This window comes from Talpa occidentalis, unplaced genomic scaffold (assembly GCF_014898055.3).
Source record: "Talpa occidentalis isolate TD23 unplaced genomic scaffold, MPIMG_talOcc4v2.1 talOcc4.9, whole genome shotgun sequence".
Taxonomy (NCBI): domain Eukaryota; kingdom Metazoa; phylum Chordata; class Mammalia; order Eulipotyphla; family Talpidae; genus Talpa; species Talpa occidentalis.
Window position 1 is genome coordinate 69,817,935 of NW_023605305.1, and position 19,130 is coordinate 69,837,064.

A 19,130-nucleotide genomic window follows, 5' to 3' on the forward strand; every position below is an offset into this window, starting at 1 on the left:
TTCACCAGAGCCAGAGCGGGGAGCAGAGCAGGCAGAAGGACCGAAGTACACTGCTGAGGGGAGCAGCGGGCGGCAGGAGAGGTCTGCGCGCCATGTGGGACCCTCTTCCGGTGGCCGGGGAGCAGCCGGGGATCGAACCGGCCCCTCGGGCGCGGGCAGCTTCGCAACCCAGCGCTCAACCGCTGCGCCACCAGGGAGGCCCTGGGTCATAAAAGTTTAGCAAACTTTTTTTGTTACTCGGGTAATAACATGTTTGTATATATAAAGTACAGACATCTCTACAACAAACGTCTCCTGCCATTCCCAGGAGTACACTCTTCCAGAGATTTATCTCTATTCATCCAATAGGAGCATGGACATTACACTAGACCTCCATGAGACCTGGAATTTTTGTCATATTTGGACTTCCAGCCTCTAGAAGAATGCTTAACACATCAGAGATGATTAATAAGTAATTGGAGAAAGAATGAATATTTGTTCTGGAACTGGATCATGAAGGAAGATCAGAAAGATGAAAGGCGTTCTCAGCAGAGGGAACAGGAAATGTAAGGGCAGGGAGGGAGGTCTGAAAACTTAAGGAACAAAAGCAGTTTGGGGGCCTCCCCGGTGGCGCAGCGGTTGAGCGCTGGGTTGCGAAGCTGCCCGCAGCCTCTGAGGCGCCGGTTCGATCCCCGGCTGCTCCCCGGCCACCAGAGGAGGGTCCCACATGGCGCGCAGACCTCTCCTGCGGCCCGCTGCTCCCCTCAGCAGTGTACTTCGGTCCTTCTGCCTGCCTGCTCTGCTCCCCACTCTGGCTCTGGTGAATTCTCTCACCCTCCCGCGCTTCTGACTGTACCCAGTGCATGTATGAACAAAAACAAACAAATAAATAAATAAACAAACAAACATGCCTCTATTAAAAAAAAAAAAAAAAAAGCAGTTTGGAAAGACTGGAGCCTGGGAAGACAGGGGTTGGCATATTTGGAGTCTGACTGAGTCCTGAACTCAAAGGGCCTTCAGTTCCTAGCTAAGTCGTAACATAGCCTTCTCCTAGAAGGCAGTGGGGGTGGTTTTAAGCATGGTGTGCCCAAGGTAGGTTTCTCTGGCTATGTTACCATAGCTAGGAGGGGACTAATAGGTAAGGAGACTGAAAAGGAAGTCATCATAAGCAAATGAGAGAGGACAAGACTTCAACAAGAGAGGTCTCCGCAGGGAAGGAGGATCAGAAGTCCCACAGGGAGACTAAACATCGGTACCTGATCCCCTGTAGGAAATCAGGAGAAAGAAGTTGAGAACAATGTTCTATGGGATGGAGGTACTCCACCACACCCAGGGAGGACAAGCTGGGAAGTCCCAGAGTTGATGGGGTCCCTGGGGTGAAGTGGTCAGAGCTGAAATTGGCATCTACAATGGAGATATGCAGAGCACTGCTGCAGCAGCAGGGAGGATGACCTTAAGAAGTGGTCCCAGGCAGAGCCTGTGATAGGACCTTTGGAAGGGAGGAAGGTGAGTTGTGACCCCTTGGCCTGGTCATGGCCGCGGCCCAACTCCCAGTCTCCCCACCATTCCACACACACGTTCATATCTGCTAAGCTTAACTGATCCCTAACTTGATATGTAACCTTGGGCAACTCATTTCTCTCTTAGTCTCAGTTTCCTAATGTGTAAAGTGGGAATAATGAGCAGATTTTTTATGTGACTGAATAAATTCACGTGTCTTTGGGCACAGATGCACCGCCCAGGTGGTGAGTGTGTGCACACCTGGTTGCACATGTCCCTGGGCTCTTTGAGTCCACATGTGCCTGTGTGCTGGTGTGCCTATCACTAGCACCTATCCATGGGACTATACATATGACTGGATCCCAGGCGCTCCTCACGAGGGAGAGACTGTATTTTTAATACTTATACCTGAGTGGTCTGTATGTGTCTTTATGTGTCCACCTGGGTGGGAAGTGCCCAGGGATGGAAGTAGTAACTGCACATGGCACTGTCTGGGGGAGGGGTGCCGAGTGTGCACAAGCCCTGTGTGCAGCAGGTGTGAGATAAATCTGCTGAGTAAAGAACATGTGTGGACACTCGGTGCAGGTGTGCACATGTCCACAGGTGCCCCGGCAGAGCATGCACAGTTGCAAGATGTGTGATCATTACCTTGGAGTTCCCTGGGCTGGACCAGACCAAGCTGGCTCCTTGCTGGGCACACAGAGGCCTCTGCTGAGTGCTGGTGCCTGCGTGGGGTGTTGCCAAGAGTGCGTTGGCGGCATGTGTGTGTGCGCATGAATGTGTGTGTCTATGTGTAGGAAGAGGCGTTCGCTCTCTTAGACCTTGCTTTCTGTGGTTCGGTTTCTATAGAGACACTTCCTGTGGCAGAGAAAAGAGGTAGTGAGCTGGTGTTTCAGGATGTGAGGGCCTGGAGGAGTGAAGCAGGGCTCTTTCTGTTGCCTGCCCGCCACCTGCCTGCTGCTGTGCAAGCTCTGGTCGGCGCTGCCCACAGTCCCCATGGTGGGCACCTCCTGCGGCGGGGACCCGTGAACAGCAGCGGCATGCCAGGGAAGCCCAAGCACCTGGGTGTCCCCAACGGGCGCATGGTGAGTGTGGGCTCCAGGCCAGGCCCATGGGGAGGGTATGGGCACACCCAGGGTGGAGCCCAGGAGGCGCAGCCTGTGGGGCTGGGCAAGAGCCTGCATGCTGCTAGCAGGCGGGAGAAGTCGAGAACAGACAGCAGCAGAGTGTGGGACCTGGTACGTCCACCCCAGGACCTTCTAGAAGTCCTTGCTAGAGATTTGGGTGACCCTGGAGATGAGACAAGAGCAGAGGCTTAAGTGTCTGGGTCAGCCCCCATTGCTCTCTCACCTGCTATTTTGGCACCGTCTGGGAAGGCCCATAACCTAGAGTAGCAAGGAGAAGACCGGGCATGCACACCCCCCTAGGGGCCTCAGCCCTCATGCCTCACTTAGCCTTCCTTTCCTTACAACACAGTGTGCTGCCCAAGGTTAGTTTGGGGGCAGCACTCACTGGGGCACCTCCAGCTGGACCTGCTCCCAAGGCTTCCTGCCAGAACTAGCAGTCCTAGGGCAGCCTGAATAGGCCAGCAGGGTCAGGCCAGGTTGGTGCCACTCCTCTCTGTTCTTTTTCTGGGCTACCAGGAAGGGTGGGGGTAGCTAAGCACTAGGATCCCCTCTGGATGCTGCTGCCCCACCCCCTAAAACCTTCTTCCTGACTGCTTGGCCCCTGAGACAGAGTTGCCCTCAGAGAGTCCAGCACCTTTATTCATTCAGCAGATGGGGTAACCTGTGCTGCCCTTTCCCCCTCCCCCTGCTTCTCTCCCACTTGGTCCATCCCCAGCCCATCCTTACAACCCCAGGAGGACCATTCAATGTCCAGACCATGCTCCCAGCCCGGCTGCAAACTAGTACTGTGGGACAAAGGCAAAGATTTAAATTTCAGCTCTGCTGTCCCTTACTAGGGATTCTCTCTGATCCTGTTTCCTCATCTTTAAAATGAGGAGATGGGAACACATTTCAAAGGCTTATTGAGATGATTAAGTAGAAGATCAATGTGGGGTCCCTGCTCAGCTTGCTGTGGAGGCTCCATAAATGTCATCCTGATGCCCCCCTTCATTCTCAGCCCCTCTTCAAGGATCCCTTGCCTCACCAAGAATATGAGCCACCCCTATACCCCCACTCCTGCCTTCTAATTCCCATGACCTGTCTCCACCTCTCCTTTAAGCGTCTCTTTATTGCCCAGGCGCAGGCTAGCTGGGTGGGAGAGGCAAACCCCATCAGGCTGGCCTAGTCCCCACCTTACTGTGTCTGTGTTGCAGCCCCCATGGTGGGCACTCATGGGACATGCAGCCACCCATGGACCGAGCACTTCCAACTTGGAGGCCTGATGCATGGCTGACCCACTTTGGGTACCCAGTCCGAAGAGGAGCATGCCCATGCCTGCCATAGAGGGCAATCGGGTCAGTGCTTCCTTGAAGTGCCAACACTCCAGGCCTGCTGAGGGTCCCAGTGACAGACCCATCCTCTGCCCCTCCTGCATCAACCCATGGCTCCTTTCCCCAAAACTCATTCAGAGCGAGGAAGGTGCCCTAGCTCTGCCCCTAGCTCGGGCCATCCTGGCTTCTCTCAGCAACATAGTTCATCTTTGCCCTTCCTGGGCCCCTTCTGAACTTTCTGTGACACCCCTTGGAATCAGGAGGGTCACAGATGGGCGTGTTGCTGGCCATGCTTTCTGAGGCCATGCTGGACTGAAGGAGAGGGTGGCAGGGGTGTGCACAGACCCCTGGGGGCGGGGTATCTGACTCCTTCCGTGAGTTCCTTCTTGTGGGAGGCTCAGAGGAGTACATTACACTGACTGAAGGCAGTCGGCAGGTCAAGGGACCCACCTTGGAACCTGGCTCCTCTGACTCAATACCAGGGTTCCTCCTCCTCCCCAAACTGCCTGGCTCCCTCGCCCACCTCCCCCTGCCGCCACCCTCACCTGCTGTCATTCCCCGCTGACACAGCTTCATTTGTCAGCCTGCCACTCAGCTTGTCAGGCAGTTGCAATGAAACCTGTCACTTAGAGAGACGCTCAGCCCCCTTGCCAGAGAGGTCTTCACACTGCCCCGGCTGCCACTCACTTGTTCACTCACACACTCGTTCACCCAACAGCCCCCAGGCCCGGCCCTGCCCTCAAGCAGCTCCAGGTATGGCAACATAGGTTCAAAGACCAGAATCAAATTCAGATTTAGGAAAGAGTGACAGGTCAGGAATAGAGAAAATCAAAGGGAGACCAGGAGGGAGACAGAAGTTCCCTACTCCGTGCATCATGGCATGGTACGTGTCCTGCCAGGGCCTTCCTGATGGAGGAGGGGGTGCTGGGCAAAAGAGGTGGGGAACGGGGTAGGTGGGCACAGGTGAACAGGGAGAGGCTGGGCCTAAAGTCCAGAGAGGAGTGATTATTGTGTCTTATTCCCCGGGGGGGGGGGCCAGCTAGTCCTCCCACTAACAAGGAGGCCTGTACACAGAGCCCACTGGACCTCTACCTCTTTCCTGGTGTCCAGCACGGGGCAAGGCCCTGAGGGGGCAGGTACCTTTCAGAGGGGCTAGGACTGGGCTCAGCTCCCGAGGGCTGGCTCAGGCGAAGGAGCCAGGTACTTAGGGTTCTCTGTGGGTATACAGAGGGAGGATCTCTGCACTTCACTTTCCCCAAGCTAGGATGAGATGAGTTGGAGGCCGCAGAAAATGCTCATTAAACCAACCCTCCCTTTGAGGTATGATCCTTCCAAAGGGCAGAGTTCAAGAGGAGCCCCTGATTAACCTTGCCCACCTGTGCCCCAAGGACTGAGGCCCTGGGCCTCCTGGCTCTCCTGTCCACCAAGGGAGGGAAGACCTCGGGCTCCAGAGTCAGGCATGCTTGGGGTGCAATTTTAGCTTGGCCCCTTTCCCACTGTGTGACTTCTTTAGGCCTCCATTTCCCTCATCTGTAAAATGGGAGTTGATAGGATAGGAAGGATAGGAAGCCAGCATGGAGTGAGAACACAGGTGCGTGCTGTCAGAGAGTGCCTGGCACACAATCGGCGCTCAGGCCATGCTGGGCTATTTAGTATTCTCTAATACCAGCAGCTCCCGCAAGATCCACTTCTTAAGAAAAAAAGTCTGACAAATTGAGACCTGACAAAGGTCGAGAGTCACAGGCCACCACACCCTTCCTCATCTTTTCTTCCTCTTTTCTCCCATTCCCTCACCACTTCTTAAGCAGGCCAGGGTGGAGCCAGGGCAGCCGCCATCAAACAACTTCCCTAGGTCTGGAGCCTGTGCAGGTGGCAGCAGTTTGTGTCCCCCCAAACTCCCCTCCCTCCATGCCTGGACGTGCTGCTCCGTGGGCTGCCTGCCTAAGCTTTCACATGCAGGCCTGGGGCTTCTTCCACCCGTCCCAGCAGCCTCCGCGGGTGGGGAATGCTGAGCCGCAGGCTACCCAGGGAGGCTCTAGGAAGCAGAGCCCCCATCTCTGCTCTGTTCCTTCTCTGAATCTCGGTTCACACCCTTTAGGGGCCGACAGCAAGTGGGCAAGAGGGCTCAGGAGGTTGAACTCCAAGCCCAAGATGGGGTGCTCCAAGGCAGAGCATCCCTAGTGAGGGGGGTACAGGAGTGTCCTTGGAGGGCGGAGGAGAGATGCTTGGGGCCCTGAAGTCAGCTGGGGGCAGGTTGCGAGGAGAGGGCTGTGTGAGGAGAGGATTCAGACCGGTTCCCTCCGACAAACCAGGCCATTCCCCGGGAGGAAGCTGCCAGGCTGGCCGGGGAGAGGGGCCCAGACGCCAGTGGGCAGAGGTGTGGTGAGAAAGGGGCTTCAGGCCACGGTGTTGGGGATGACTGACGTCAACAGACAGAGACTGGAGTGCTGTCGGTGGGGGCAGCAGGAGCAGGAACCCAGGCAGAGAAAACAGCAAAGCAGGAAGCAGGAGTGAGTAGGGGCATGAAGAGAATAGAAAAGTTTGATAGTGTAGGGTGGTGAGGGGGAGGAAACTGGGGGAGGCTGAAGGGGCTCATTAGTCAAGCCCAGGCAGATTTTCAGCTGTAACCTGGCAACTGCTCCCCCTTCCAGGGCAGGGAGTCAGGCCAGAGGACTTGGGGGCCAGCCCCACCTAAAGCCACAGACACTGACTATAAGGAATAAAATAAGATAGGCGTGTGGATTGGCACCTTTGTCCTCCTTGGGGCTCCTGGTCTGCCCCAGCAGCCTTGTGGGAGGAAGCTGAGCAAGGAGGAAGCCGAATCCTGGGCTAAAGGGAGGTGAGGGGACCAGGCACTACCTCGGAAGATGGGAGTCATGAAGTTCCTGAAAACCCAGTGGCAGGGCCATGACAGCGATGGGGGCACTGAGGCTGGGGAGGAAAAACACCAGGTACGCAGACATGAAGATGAATGAAGCTGCTCGGAAGGGAAAGAGCATGCTGGGAGGGACCTTAGGCTTCAGGTCTCCTGCTCACACCCCCCAGAGTTGGGATTTTCTCCAGCAGCGGTGGGGTGAAGTCATCAGCTGGACAGGTGCAGAAGCAGGATGGCAAGGGCGGGGTGCCTGGGGTAGCAGGTCTGTGTGCCACTCTTGGCATACACACCCCTCCTCTTATCCTTGTGCCCCAGGTGGGAGCCCAGGCTCAGGAGGAGACAAGTTGGAAAACCAGAAAAGGGTAGCGCTGGAATTTGAATCCGGGACTGCAGCGCCTGCTCTCTTTCCTCCACAAATCTAGAATGCCTAGCAGGTTCATACACCAGCACCAACACAAGAGCAATAGTAACAGTATTATGCCTGAACACTGACTACACACCAGGTAGTGTGTTCGCAATTCTTTATACATACTTAATCACAAATTAGGATCATTATTTGCCCCACTTTTATAAAGGAAGAAACCGAGCACAGAGAGATACAGTCCCCTGTCCAAGGTCACACAGCACAGATTTGAACCCAGGCTGTCTGCCTCCAAAAGTGATAAAAATGCATCTAACTGGCCCCAGAGACCCCTGAGAGCATGGGGCCTTTTAGAGAACGCAGTTGTTGCTCAGGGAAGTTGCTGCTTCTGGCTGGGAAGACACTCAGGAGAATGGGGCATCCTGGTCTTAAAAAGGAGACAGAAAGCAGAGCATATTATGTAAAACTCCTGATTTTTAAACATGGGAAACACATTTTAACTTTTAACTGTATTCCCTTTAAACTGAAAAAAGAAAAAAACATTCTGAGGACCAAGATAATAATGTCCAAAGAATGTGCAGAGCAGCTGGGCCTACAGAGTTGAGAGCCAGGTACTCCCGTGAGGTGGGGAGCAGAGAGTGAGGTTCCAGGCATTAGGGTAGGGAGAGGCTTCCTGGGGAGGAGATGCTTGCAGACCTGTTTCCAGTGGGGAGGATGGTACAAGGGGACAGGTGGGGAAAGCGCTAGGTGACGGAGTCTAGTGAAGATGTGGAAGGTGAGAGGGAGGAAGGACTTGGAGTGACGTAGTCCTGGTGTCAGGAAGCAGGTGAGGGGAAGAATGGCAGGCTGCGGGGAAGCCTGCTCCATGGCCTGCTTTGGTGGTGGCTTTGATGGCTTCCACTTGGAACTAGCTGGGTTTGAGGGGTTTGTGGGACATTTGGGTGGAGACGTTAGCAGAAACTGTGTGTTGCATCTGGGGATAGGTGGGATGGAGAAGGGCCCCAGAGCAGAGAGATGTGGTGTATCTCTCTGTGCTCAGTTTCTTCCTTCCTTTTTCTGCCTTGCTTGGGTAGGAGGTAATGAGGAAGCTGGGGGGCTGCTAGAAAAGTAGGCAGAAGACCAAGGGAAACTACAGCAAGAGTCATTTTGAAAGGAGGTTTTTTTTGGTTTGTTTCACTAGTGGTTGGGATTCCCAGAGAAGTCAGAGCTGTGCTTTAGAGAGGCTGGAGCCTAGGGCGGAGGGTGAGGATGGAATTGGCCTCTATAGCATTGCTGCTCAAAGTGTGGTCCATGCACCAGGTGCTGAAATGTGGTGTCTCAGACCCCAACCTGCACCTTCTTGAACTTGAAATTGGAGGTGGGCTTCTTCCAGTCATTCTGCTGCATACTAAAGTTGAAGAACACCTTCTTGATACTATAAAATGTCCTATGCCTGCTCAAGGTGAGAGTGGCACCCAGGGAAGACCCTGGGTCCCATGAGGGAACAGTTGCAATGAGGAAGGTCAGGCTGCAGAGAGACCTCTCCTTCCTCAACGACAACAGCAAGTACTGATATAGCCCCTGCCACGTGCTGATGACCATTCTAGATGCTGAAAATACATTCCACTGATTTTATCTTCACAACAGCCCCCAGAAGAAACTTACCATCATCCCCTAGTCACAGATGGAGACAAGTTACTTGCCCAAAGGCACACAGCTAGCAAGTGGCAGAAGCAGGGTTCTAAGTCTGTGCTTCTACCCACCAGCTTTGTACCTGGGCTCTTCCAGCATGTGCTGGTGGAGGAGGGAGCCAAGGGTAACTGGAAGGTACCTGGCATAAGACCCAACGCATAGTGTTTGGCATGTGGTAGTTGGGGAGCTAGGGACAGATTGAACAAATACTGACCAGCAGGGACCTGGCCAGGGATGCCTAGTATGGCTTTCTGGGCAGAGGAGAACACAGCTCCAGTCCAGGTGACTGGGCCTGGAGCTGACCCTTACGTGTGCCCTGCGTGGGCACTGCCCTGACTTTCCACCTCGGGTCTCTTGCAGGTTCTGGCTGTCTCAGATGGAGGTAAGTGACAGGGTATGTGTGGGAAGTCTGCCTGGTGGTGGTGGAGCAGGGGAGGGGGATATGAAAATGGGGTGGAGACACCCCTGTCACTTGCTATCTTTCCAGAAAAAGGACCTGTGGAGTGGCTCTACCTGGGGTCGGGTGGGGCGGGAGACTGGGGAGGCTGCAAAGCTCACCTCTACTTATCTATCCCTCCGCAGAGCTGAGTAGCACAGCAGGCTCGCAGGGCCAGAGTGAAGGCCGTGGCAGCTCCCTCAGCATCCACAGCCTCCCCAGTGGTCCCAGCAGCCCCTTCCCCACTGAGGACCAGCCTGTGGCCAGCTGGGCCCTGTCCTTCGAGCGGTTGCTACAGGACCCCCTGGGTCTGGCTTACTTCACTGTAAGCCCTGGAGTGGGATAGGGAGGGAGGGTGGCAGTGGTGGGGGTGGTGGGAGAGTTGCTGTGGGGAATGAGAGAGGCTGTGAATGAACCTTTGGTCTGGTCAGGGTGGGACTCTTCTGTTGTTTGCCTCATCCAGCCTTTCTTTGTCACCCTCTTCTCCCAGCTATGAACTTTGCTTCTTTCTGTCCTGACTCTGCCTTTCATTTTCTCTCTGTTCCTCCTGATCTGGCCCTGTCTAACTGGCTTGGCCTCTTAGCCCTGGGTCTACCCAATCTCCTTGACTGCCTCCCCTGACGGGGTCTCTGTGTGTCTGACTGCCTCCTCCTTCCACCCCCAAGGAGTTCCTGAAGAAGGAGTTCAGTGCTGAGAATGTGACTTTCTGGAAGGCCTGCGAGCGCTTCCAGCAGATCCCGGCCAGTGACACCAAGCAGGTTGGGGGAAGAGGGAATTGGAGCAGAGAGCAGAGCAGAGTGGGGATCAAGGCATGGGCTGTGCCCTGACCTTCTATCCCTCCTGCCCCTGTCCCAGCTAGCTCAGGAGGCCCGCAACATCTACCAAGAATTCTTGTCCAGTCAGGCGCTGAGCCCCGTGAACATCGACAGGCAAGCCTGGCTCGGGGAGGAGGTGCTGGCTGAGCCCAGGCCAGACATGTTCCGGGCACAGCAGCTTCAGGTGAGCAGTCGGGGGCCGCTGGCGCCAGAGCACCATGGAGCAAAAAAGCAGGTCCAGATCTGAGAACGAAGTCTCAGAGTGAGGATTGGGGGTGGAGACGTCGGGAAGTAGATTTGGATGCGGGGACCCCGCTGAAAGCAGGGCCAGGACACAGGTGGGAGAGCGCACCGCACGTTGCGCGAAAGGAGGGGCCGGCGCGGTCCAGGTGAGGGATGCGGCCTGCGGCCCCAGGTGTTTAGCGGGGGAGGCGAGGGACTTGCTCAGTTGGCTGCGGACCCCGCCAACACCAAGGCCCCGACGGGACGCGGGCGGCCCTCGGAGCGCCGGTCCCCGCCTCATTGCCCGGCGTCGGCTCCACAGATCTTCAACTTAATGAAGTTCGACAGCTACGCGCGCTTCGTCAAGTCTCCGTTGTACCGGGAGTGCCTACTGGCGGAGGCCGAAGGGCGCCCCCTGCGGGAACCCGGCTCTTCGCGCCTGGGCAGCCCCGAAGCCAGCAGGAAGGTGCGGAGCCCGGGCCGCGGGGGCGGGGCCGGGGCCGCGGGGGCGGGGCCGGGGGCGGGGCCGGGGGCGGGGCGGGGGCGGGGCCGTCCGCAGGCTTGTGCCCGCGGTCGGCGCGGAGGCTGGCGCCCGGCCGGTCCCAGTGCCTTTCCTGCGCCAGCAGAAGCCGAAGCTGAAGCCCGGGAAGTCGCTGCCGCTGGGCGTGGAGGAGTTGGGGCAGCTGCCTTCGACTGAGGTTCCTGGAGGGCGCCAGCTCCGCAAGTCCTTCCGCAGGGGTGAGGGCAGGAGCGGGCCACAGAGATGAGAGGGGAAGGAATTTGGGCGAGTTTTCCCTATTCGACCGGTGTGAGTCTGAAAACCGAAATGCAGGTCCCTGTGACCACCACGTTCCCGGGGTGGTTCTGTTCCCAAGCAAAACGCCGGAAGTTTGGGAAGCCCCATCAATAGCGAAACTGCCAGGGACCCAGACCTGCAGGAGGGTGCCCACAGGATCCACCCCTTGGGGCAGATGCCTCAGCAGGTGTGTGGGTGTGGGGAGGAGGGTTTACTCTGCCCAATGCGCCCTCTCCCCTAGAACTAGCGGTTGGAGCTCCCAACTTGCGCAGAGAGTCTCAGGGCTCCCTCAACTCCTCTGCCAGTCTGGACCTCGGCTTCCTTGCCTTCGTCAGCAGCAAATCTGAGGTGAGCCAACTGTTTGGGGGAGATGAGGTTGGGACTAGGGCCAGTCCCCTTTGTGAGGCCGCGTCATCATTCCCAGCCACTGTCCCCACTTCCATCTTGGGACTTGCTCCCCAGCATCAGCCCCTCTGCCTCCTTACTTTCTACCTGACTACCTTACCTGTCTACCTTACTTTTCTACTTTCTCCCTGCATGGCATGGATGCCTCAGGCAATGTGTGTGCATGTATGTGCATGTGTGCTGCCCAGTTGGGTGGGTGGACCTGTCTCCAGGTGCCCATAGACCTAGGTGAGCTATAAAGGAGGCCCTACCTTACCAGGTATGCTCTTGGACGTGAGTGTGTGCACACCCCATGAGCGTTCCTGTCCATGTACCTACCTTGTCTGTGTATCTTTGACCTCTCCCGACTCCTGCCCAAATCAGAGCCACCGGAAGAGCCTTGGGAGCTCAGAAGGTGAGAGCGAAAACCGGTTAGGAAAGTATTGCTGCGTGTACCTGCCTGATGGCACAGCCTCCTTGGCCCTGGCCCGACCTGGCCTCACCATCCGTGCAATGCTGGCAGGCATCTGTGAGAAACGAGGCCTCTCTCTACCTGATATCAAAGTCTACCTGGTGGGCAACGAGCAGGTATGAAGCTGGTCTGGTCCCCAGCTCTAATTCCTTTTCTGTTCCTGACCCCCAACTCCTTTCTTGTCTGACTCTTTCCTGACCACACTCCCAAGGCCAATCCTAATCTCCTGGACCAACCCTAATTCCAGCCCCATTCCCTATTACTCCCCTTCCTAACTCCAGCCTCCACTATAACCCTGCCCCTACTCTCAATGCCCACTCTAAATCAGCCCAGCACCAACTCCTCCCTCAAACTCAGACACCCATTCTTGTCCTACAAAATCCTATCCCTACTTTCTCCCCATCCTAGTTTCTGTCTTCACCTATCATCCTCACTGTGGTAGTCCCAGACACTCTGGGAGTTGGTGAGAGGGTTAGGAGGAACCATTGATGAAGCCGGGATTTCCCCCATGACCCCCAGAGTTTATACTGCTCATCCATGAAATAGTCATTTAGGGAGTCCTCACCTTCTCTGCTCTGATAGCAGGGGCACCCATGAAAAACTTTAGATGCAAACTAGCATAAACTTCAAAGAGGAGTCTAGAAAAATCTTACTTTAAACTATCCAGTAAGGCAGAGATAAAGAATGCTTCAGGATGGTCTCACTCATAGCAGGAATCTAGAAAACTTAAATAAGGGACCAGGAAAATGAATAACTATAAGAAAGTGAAAATCAAAATCAACAAAAAACTATGAACCAGAGACACTTTTTGGGGGGTGGGGGGCGGGAGGGGAGGGATTGGGGTCAGATGGGGGGTTGCAATTGTATGGGGAATATAAAAATAAAATTTATTATTTAAAAATAAATAAATAAATAAATAAATAAATAAATAAATAAATAAATAAAAAGAATGCTCCAGGGGACCCAGCTGGGTTCCATTCACCCCGTAGATAAGCCTATAAGGTCCTGCCAGGTGGGTCAGCGTGGGACCTGGGCCTGAGCACTGTCCTCCAGGTCCACAGGCTAGAGGTGAGCCATGCAAGATGTGATCAGGGAGAAGGAGTCAATTCCCTCCCCAATGAGAGTTTCTGGGGAGGAAGGGAGGTTTTCTGACCGATGCCAGGAAAGCTTCATGGAAGAGGTCACAATTGATGAAGATGGGAGGAGTTTACCTGACACAGGGGAAGACATTACAAGCCAAGAGAATAGCTGAAGCAGAGGCCTGGAGGTGGCTAAGAAGTGCAGGACAAGTTCAGGGGCCTGGTTGATGGGAGAGTGCGGGCAGCAATAGGAGGCGCTCTGCCCACTCTCTCTGGCCCTCTGGCAGCCTCCACAGCCCAGATGGGCTTTCACAATGCCTAAATATAACTTCACCACCCACATCCCACCTGTTCCTGCAGAATAGCACAGGCCTATCCCCTGGAAGAGGGTGTCTCCCCAGCCCCCTGGGGCACGTTCAAGCAGTAGGGTCGCTGGAGGTGGTAGTCACTACAGTTACTGTTTATGTACCTACTGTGTGCCAGGTCCCATGCCAGCTACTTCACATCCTAATAGGGAATGGGGCTGGAATTAGGGTAGGTCCGGGAGATTAGGAATGGCCTTGGAACTTCACATCCTAATTGGGGATCTTGGGGGAGGGACCCTTTTTGCAGTGAGGAGACAAGAAGTGTCCTCAGCAGGTGGGAAAGGGAGAAGTAGACAAATGTCAGAAAAGGGACAAGGCCTGGATAGCTGTCCCAGTATGGGTGGCAAGGGAGGAAATGGGATCTGACTGACTTGGTTGGGCTTCTCATGCCTGAAGAAGTATAGGATGGCTATCCAGGAGGCAGGTGCTGGCCTGGCCCAGGAAGAGGACACCTCAAAACCCAGGACCTAAACCTGTCTCTTACCCAAGCAATCCCATTACCACTTGGTGCCCAATCCCATCTCCATGTTTCCTATGACACCTGCCTTTTCAAAGTCTTCCCGGCATTCTTGCCATCCCAGGGGTGGTCATGCCAGGCTCTTGTCCCCATCCCCATAGCTATGAATCACCAGCACACTGGGAGTCCCTCTGACCTTAGGGATCCCCAGTGGCAGCCACTGGAGGAAGTGAAGGTGGCTCCCTCCCATCAGCAGACTGCTTGGAGTGGGTGGGAGGGTGGCTGAAACCCTGTCTGCTGTCTGCAGAAGGCTCTGGTTCTGGATCAGGACTGCACGGTGCTGGCCGACCAGGAAGTGCGGCTGGAGAACTGGATCACCTTTGAGTGAGTGCTTCTCCCTCCAGGCTTGAGTTTGGATCCCAACTGGGACCCTAGTTGGGGCTCATGTTCTCCCTAAGTCCCATCTCTTGTGCTACCCACCCTACCCCACCCCAGTCTGAGCCCCCACCCCCAGCCAGTTTCGTCCCCCCAGTTCTTGCCCAGTCAGCGTGGGATTTGTCACAAGTGGGTTGGGGGAGATCCGGGTGGGGTCCTGCCCTTCTGCAGCTCCAGGCTCTCTGCAGGCTGGAGGTGGCAGCGCTGGACCGTGTGGTGCGGATCTCTGCTAAGCCCACCAAGCGGCTGCAGGAGGCACTGCAGCCCATCCTGGCGAAGCACTGCCTGAGTCCACAACAGGTGTCACTCCACCGGGTGAGTGGCAGGTCCTTGGGGCCGGGGCGCAGTGGTGGGGAGCAAGCTGCCTGTCCCGCGGGCTGCTGACCTGTCCCCACAGCCAGGGGAGAAGCAGCCGGTGGATCTGGAGAAGCTAGTGAGCTCCGTGGCCACCCAGAGACTGGTTTTGGACACTCTCCCAGGTAGGGAACGTTGCCCCTTCCTCCCCTCTCCTTGGTCCCCAGGAGGGTTCTGGCCCAGGAGGAAGGGGGTCCAGACTGGTAAATGCTTGTGGATGGTGGTCTTCTCTACCTCAGGTGTGAAGATCCCCGAAGCCAGCCACACATCCCCCTGCCGCAGCCAGGTGAGTGGAGAGGTGGGCACTCTCAGGCGCCCATAATGCCTCCTCTCTCAGCTATGACTCTGACCACACCTTCTCGCAGGGTGACCCACCTAGAACCCAGAACAAGGCAGCCCAGCCTTCTCCACCGCCCCTCAACTCGCTGGCCGAGGCGTCCAGTAGTGTCGCTGGGAAGCGGCAGACGTGTGACATTGAAGGTATAGTGGAGATGGTGGGGGGTTGTGACCAAAAGAGTTGGACACCATTGAGGGTGGGTGGCAGCAGAAGGCTTGAGCTAAAGCAGGGGACTGGATGCCATTGGGGCTGGAACAAGAGAACTAAGGTCCACTGGAGTTGGATGACCAGGGGCGAACTAAGGGGTCAGGGAGGCAGTGAGGATAGTGGGACTATGGTGGGCTAGCCTAGGCAGGTCTGCTAGGCAACCCCTGATTCTATGGCCATCCCCAGGCTTGGTGGAGCTGCTGAACCGGGTACAGAGCAGTGGGGCCCATGACCAGAGGGGCCTTCTGCGCAAAGAGGACCTGGTGCTTCCAGAATTTTTGCAGCTGCCTGCTCAAGGGTCCAGTTCCCAGGAAGCCTCACCACAGACTGAATCAGCGGTCCAGACCAAAGGGGGCTCCTCGGACTCCACTGCCCACTCGGCCCTCTGACTATTGCCCAACAGTCCAGGCCCACTGCATGGCACCTTGTGGGCCAAGCATGCCATGGGCCCGCTCTGCATGCCCTGTATGTGCCATGAGTGTCCCTGGCCCCTTCCTGCCACGGGCAGGCCCGAGGGCAGGGCTGGGAGGGGTGAGGAGCTGCTTCAGAGGAGCCATACCTAACAGCTGCCACCACTTGGTCCTGCACAGGCTCCCCCACCCATACCTTACAGCCAGGCCACTGCAGGGAGGTGGACCTAGTCCCCAGGGCAGGCTTGCTCAACAGGGAGGGATGGCGTTGGCAGTGCCAGCCTCCCCACCTGGTGCCAAGCCTCAGTGGGGAGCAGGAGGAGGGGCCGGCCCTTCCTCAGGGAGCTGGTATGAGTAAGACCTGGGGGTGCAGGCAGGTGGGCAGCCCCTCCCTCTACCTACATAAATTCTACTGTACATATGGATTTTGCAGTTGGCTTGGGGCAGCTGGGTTTGTCCTGGATGTATGATATTATTATTATAATAATTATTATTATTCTGCCATGAGGCGTGTTTCTTACATACCAGTCTACGCTGTGCCCCTCCACCCCAAACCGCACTGCCTGTCACCAGGGTCAGTGCCAGGAAGCTATCAAGGACTTCAGGATGTGCCCCCTGACTTCCTGTTGTCAGAACCTCTCTTCCTGACTGCACAGAGTATGGGGGTGTAAGAGACAGAGACAGCAAGAAGGAAGGTGTTGGAGGGTGGGGTAAGGGGAGAGTTTCCTTTGGGGAACCCTGCCTTTGCCAGGTGTCTCCAAGCAATCTCATGGTCTCTGGATCTGTATGCACCCTCCGGTTGCTGTCCTCTGCTTCTGCTGGGGACTGAGTGTGTCTGCAGAGCTGCTGCAGGCTCCCTTGGATGCATTGAAGCCGTGGTAGACACGTGGTTGTGGTGGGGCAGGCTCCACCTCTCGCCTGCTTTGGCTGAGTGGGGACAGCCAGGGAAGCCTGGAACGATGCAAGGAAGGGGCTCCCAGCCTACAGGCAGAGAAGTCAGACTCAGCTTGATGCTGACACATAGCTACACGGGAGCCTTGGGAAGGCACCCCGGGAATAAGGGCCCTCTTCCCCACTGCACTTGCCTCTTACTGCCCCCAGTCCCATGACTGACTCCTCAACCCTGAAATTCCTGCCTGAGGTCAGAGGGGATCGCTGGCTCACAGTAACTTTCTAGGGAAGTTGGAAATCAAACTCAAGCCTTCCTGGGGTTGGGGGGTGCTAGCCCACTGTCTCCTCAGCCCCTTTTGTGGGATGGGATGACCACATCCCCTGGCTGCTGGGGTATCTCAAAATCTAGACCTGGCTAATCAGAGTTTTGTTCAGGGATGACCTCTAATCCCAGTCAGAATCCCAACTCTCGTCATTTTTTACCATCTCCTGGGGATGTGCAGAAAGGACATTCTGGGAGAGAAGCTCAATGTAATAAAGCCCCCAGCGAGAGCAGGACAGAGAGTGGAAGAGGATTCCTGACAAAATTGACCCAAATGCCTAAATTCAGCCATGCATGCCTGAAGTCAGCTGGCCCAGACTTTTTGGTTAGGCGAGCCAACACATTCTTTTGATATGTGTGTGCTTGCAACTCTGGGTGGGGTTGCTGAGACCCACAACCACAAAATTCCTGCTTCCCAGACAAGCTCAGCCTGAACACTTCAGAGGAGCCTCCCCTGGTCATGGGATGCTCTAGTCTTAGTGTTTGTGCCCGCCCCCCCAACTCATATGTTGATAGTAACCCCCAGTATTAGGAGGTGGGGCCTTTGGGGTGTCATTACACCTAATGAGGATTGAGCCCTCATGAATGGGATTAAAGATCCTTATAATAGGGACCCCAGAGATCTCCTTTACCCCTTCTGCCTGGTGGGGACACAGGGAGAAGTTGACCAGCTACAACCCAGAAAAGAGCCCTGATCTTTGGATTTCCAACCTCTAGAACTGTGAGAAATAAATGTCTGCTGTTTATCGGCTACCCAGTCTCTGATATTCTGGAATTCTATTGCTGCAGCCTGAATGAACTAAGACATCCTATATGAAGTGCTCCCCAGCTCTGTTCTCTCCAGTTTTCTTCTTTCACGGTACTCAACCCACCTTAAGAATGACCCTGTGACTTATTCATGCTTGTTTGCTTACATGATGTGAGCACCCTGTTGACAGGAACTTTGTCCATCTTATCACTGCTCTGTCCCCTTGGACTGACAAATGATGCCGCAACTTCAGATAGTTCCAGCAAAGCACAGCAGGCTTTTGGGGTTCTGGATAGGGGACTACACAGCATCAGGGTTACAGCCTGTGGTCAGAAATGGGGGTATGGAGACCAGACATGCCCCTCCCTTGGTCAGCTACAGAACCTCCCTGGGGCTTCTCCCTTGTGGGAGGAGACACACTTCCATTTCCATAGGACAGAGAGGTGGGGACACCAGGTGAGAAAAGGGGTATCTTCCCAAAGCCAGTAGATCCTGTAGGCCAAGCCCCCCACCCTGGTACAGACTCCCTTTCCTAAGGAGACTGGCCCATGCCATGGTCACAAGTCAGATGGAAGTGTCTCTACAGCGATGGGCCCCTGCAGGGGGAAGGTTCACATCAACCAAAGCCCCCAAGTTAGAGCCGCTCCATCCTTTATCTCATTTTTGACTTCATAACAAAACAGCCTGGCTGGGGTGGGGGTGGGGAGAGGCACTTCAGGAGGGAAAATTCCTAGACTGGGATCCCACAGGGAATCGTCACTAGAGTGTCACCAGCACACAGGTTATCTGACCCAGGACACATGCCTAAGAAGGCCCAGATGCTACAGAGACCACCCCAAATGGGGAGCTTGGGCCCTCTTTGGAGAGAGTACATTGACGTGGCTATGTAGGGCCACAGTTTGGGAGTTTCTGCTAAAAATTAAAAACACAACCCACCCCCAGGGTTGTCTGTGGCCCATAAACTGGCAAACAGCCAAATGTGAACAGGAGTGGTGTGTGAGGTCACCGAGCACATGGTGGTGTGTCCATCCTCTGCCACATCACATAACAGATGGAAAATCATGTACAATGTTTTCTGTTGGAAAGTTCTCCAACAGAGATGTGCTATTATTCAGTAAAGATGTGCTATTATTCAGTAAAAGAAAGAAGAGAAGTACATATGGCATGATGCCTATATATAAACCACAAACACGCAGGCACTTATAAGTGTACAGACAGGAGAAAGAATGTTCTAGAAGGATATGTTGAACTGATAGGAAGGACCTGGATTGGATAGTGGTCAAAAGAGATTCCCTTAACTTTAATAATTTGTAAGGATGCAATTAAATATAATTATCACACAAAGAACTCCTCAAGGCCACTTCTCACCACCCCTTTCTACAGAAATAGAACCCAGTTCTTTGGGGGCTTCAATCCACCCCCACTTCTGGACCCATTTTGCTTGGCTGGATGTGTGTCCTGCCACAATCCCCGCTCCCAGCACCCCCCTGAAGCCACCTTGGGCTGAGAGAGACCTGGTTTTCATAATTCCTACAGGCCCTGAGTTCTTATTGTCCCAGCCAGGCCGGCCTCATCTG

At 55.2% G+C, this 19,130-nt stretch overlaps 1 protein-coding gene across 1 annotated transcript in view; it reads left to right on the forward strand.

The window, feature by feature from the left end:
* Positions 1 to 17,523, forward strand: part of RGS14 (regulator of G protein signaling 14) — a 19,969-nt gene extending 2,446 nt beyond the window's left edge. Inside the window, exons 2-16 of the mRNA XM_037500268.2 lie at positions 2,329 to 2,564; positions 9,184 to 9,205; positions 9,406 to 9,584; positions 9,925 to 10,017; positions 10,115 to 10,258; positions 10,619 to 10,762; positions 10,923 to 11,034; positions 11,334 to 11,440; positions 11,861 to 12,064; positions 14,157 to 14,233; positions 14,473 to 14,599; positions 14,682 to 14,763; positions 14,878 to 14,924; positions 15,004 to 15,118; positions 15,369 to 17,523. Coding sequence (XP_037356165.1) covers positions 2,520 to 2,564; positions 9,184 to 9,205; positions 9,406 to 9,584; positions 9,925 to 10,017; positions 10,115 to 10,258; positions 10,619 to 10,762; positions 10,923 to 11,034; positions 11,334 to 11,440; positions 11,861 to 12,064; positions 14,157 to 14,233; positions 14,473 to 14,599; positions 14,682 to 14,763; positions 14,878 to 14,924; positions 15,004 to 15,118; positions 15,369 to 15,571 — 1,701 coding nt within the window. The 5' untranslated portion in view covers positions 2,329 to 2,519 and the 3' untranslated portion in view covers positions 15,572 to 17,523. The remainder of the gene's footprint in view (positions 1 to 2,328; positions 2,565 to 9,183; positions 9,206 to 9,405; positions 9,585 to 9,924; positions 10,018 to 10,114; positions 10,259 to 10,618; positions 10,763 to 10,922; positions 11,035 to 11,333; positions 11,441 to 11,860; positions 12,065 to 14,156; positions 14,234 to 14,472; positions 14,600 to 14,681; positions 14,764 to 14,877; positions 14,925 to 15,003; positions 15,119 to 15,368) is intronic.
* Positions 17,524 to 19,130: the final 1,607 nt, after the last annotated feature.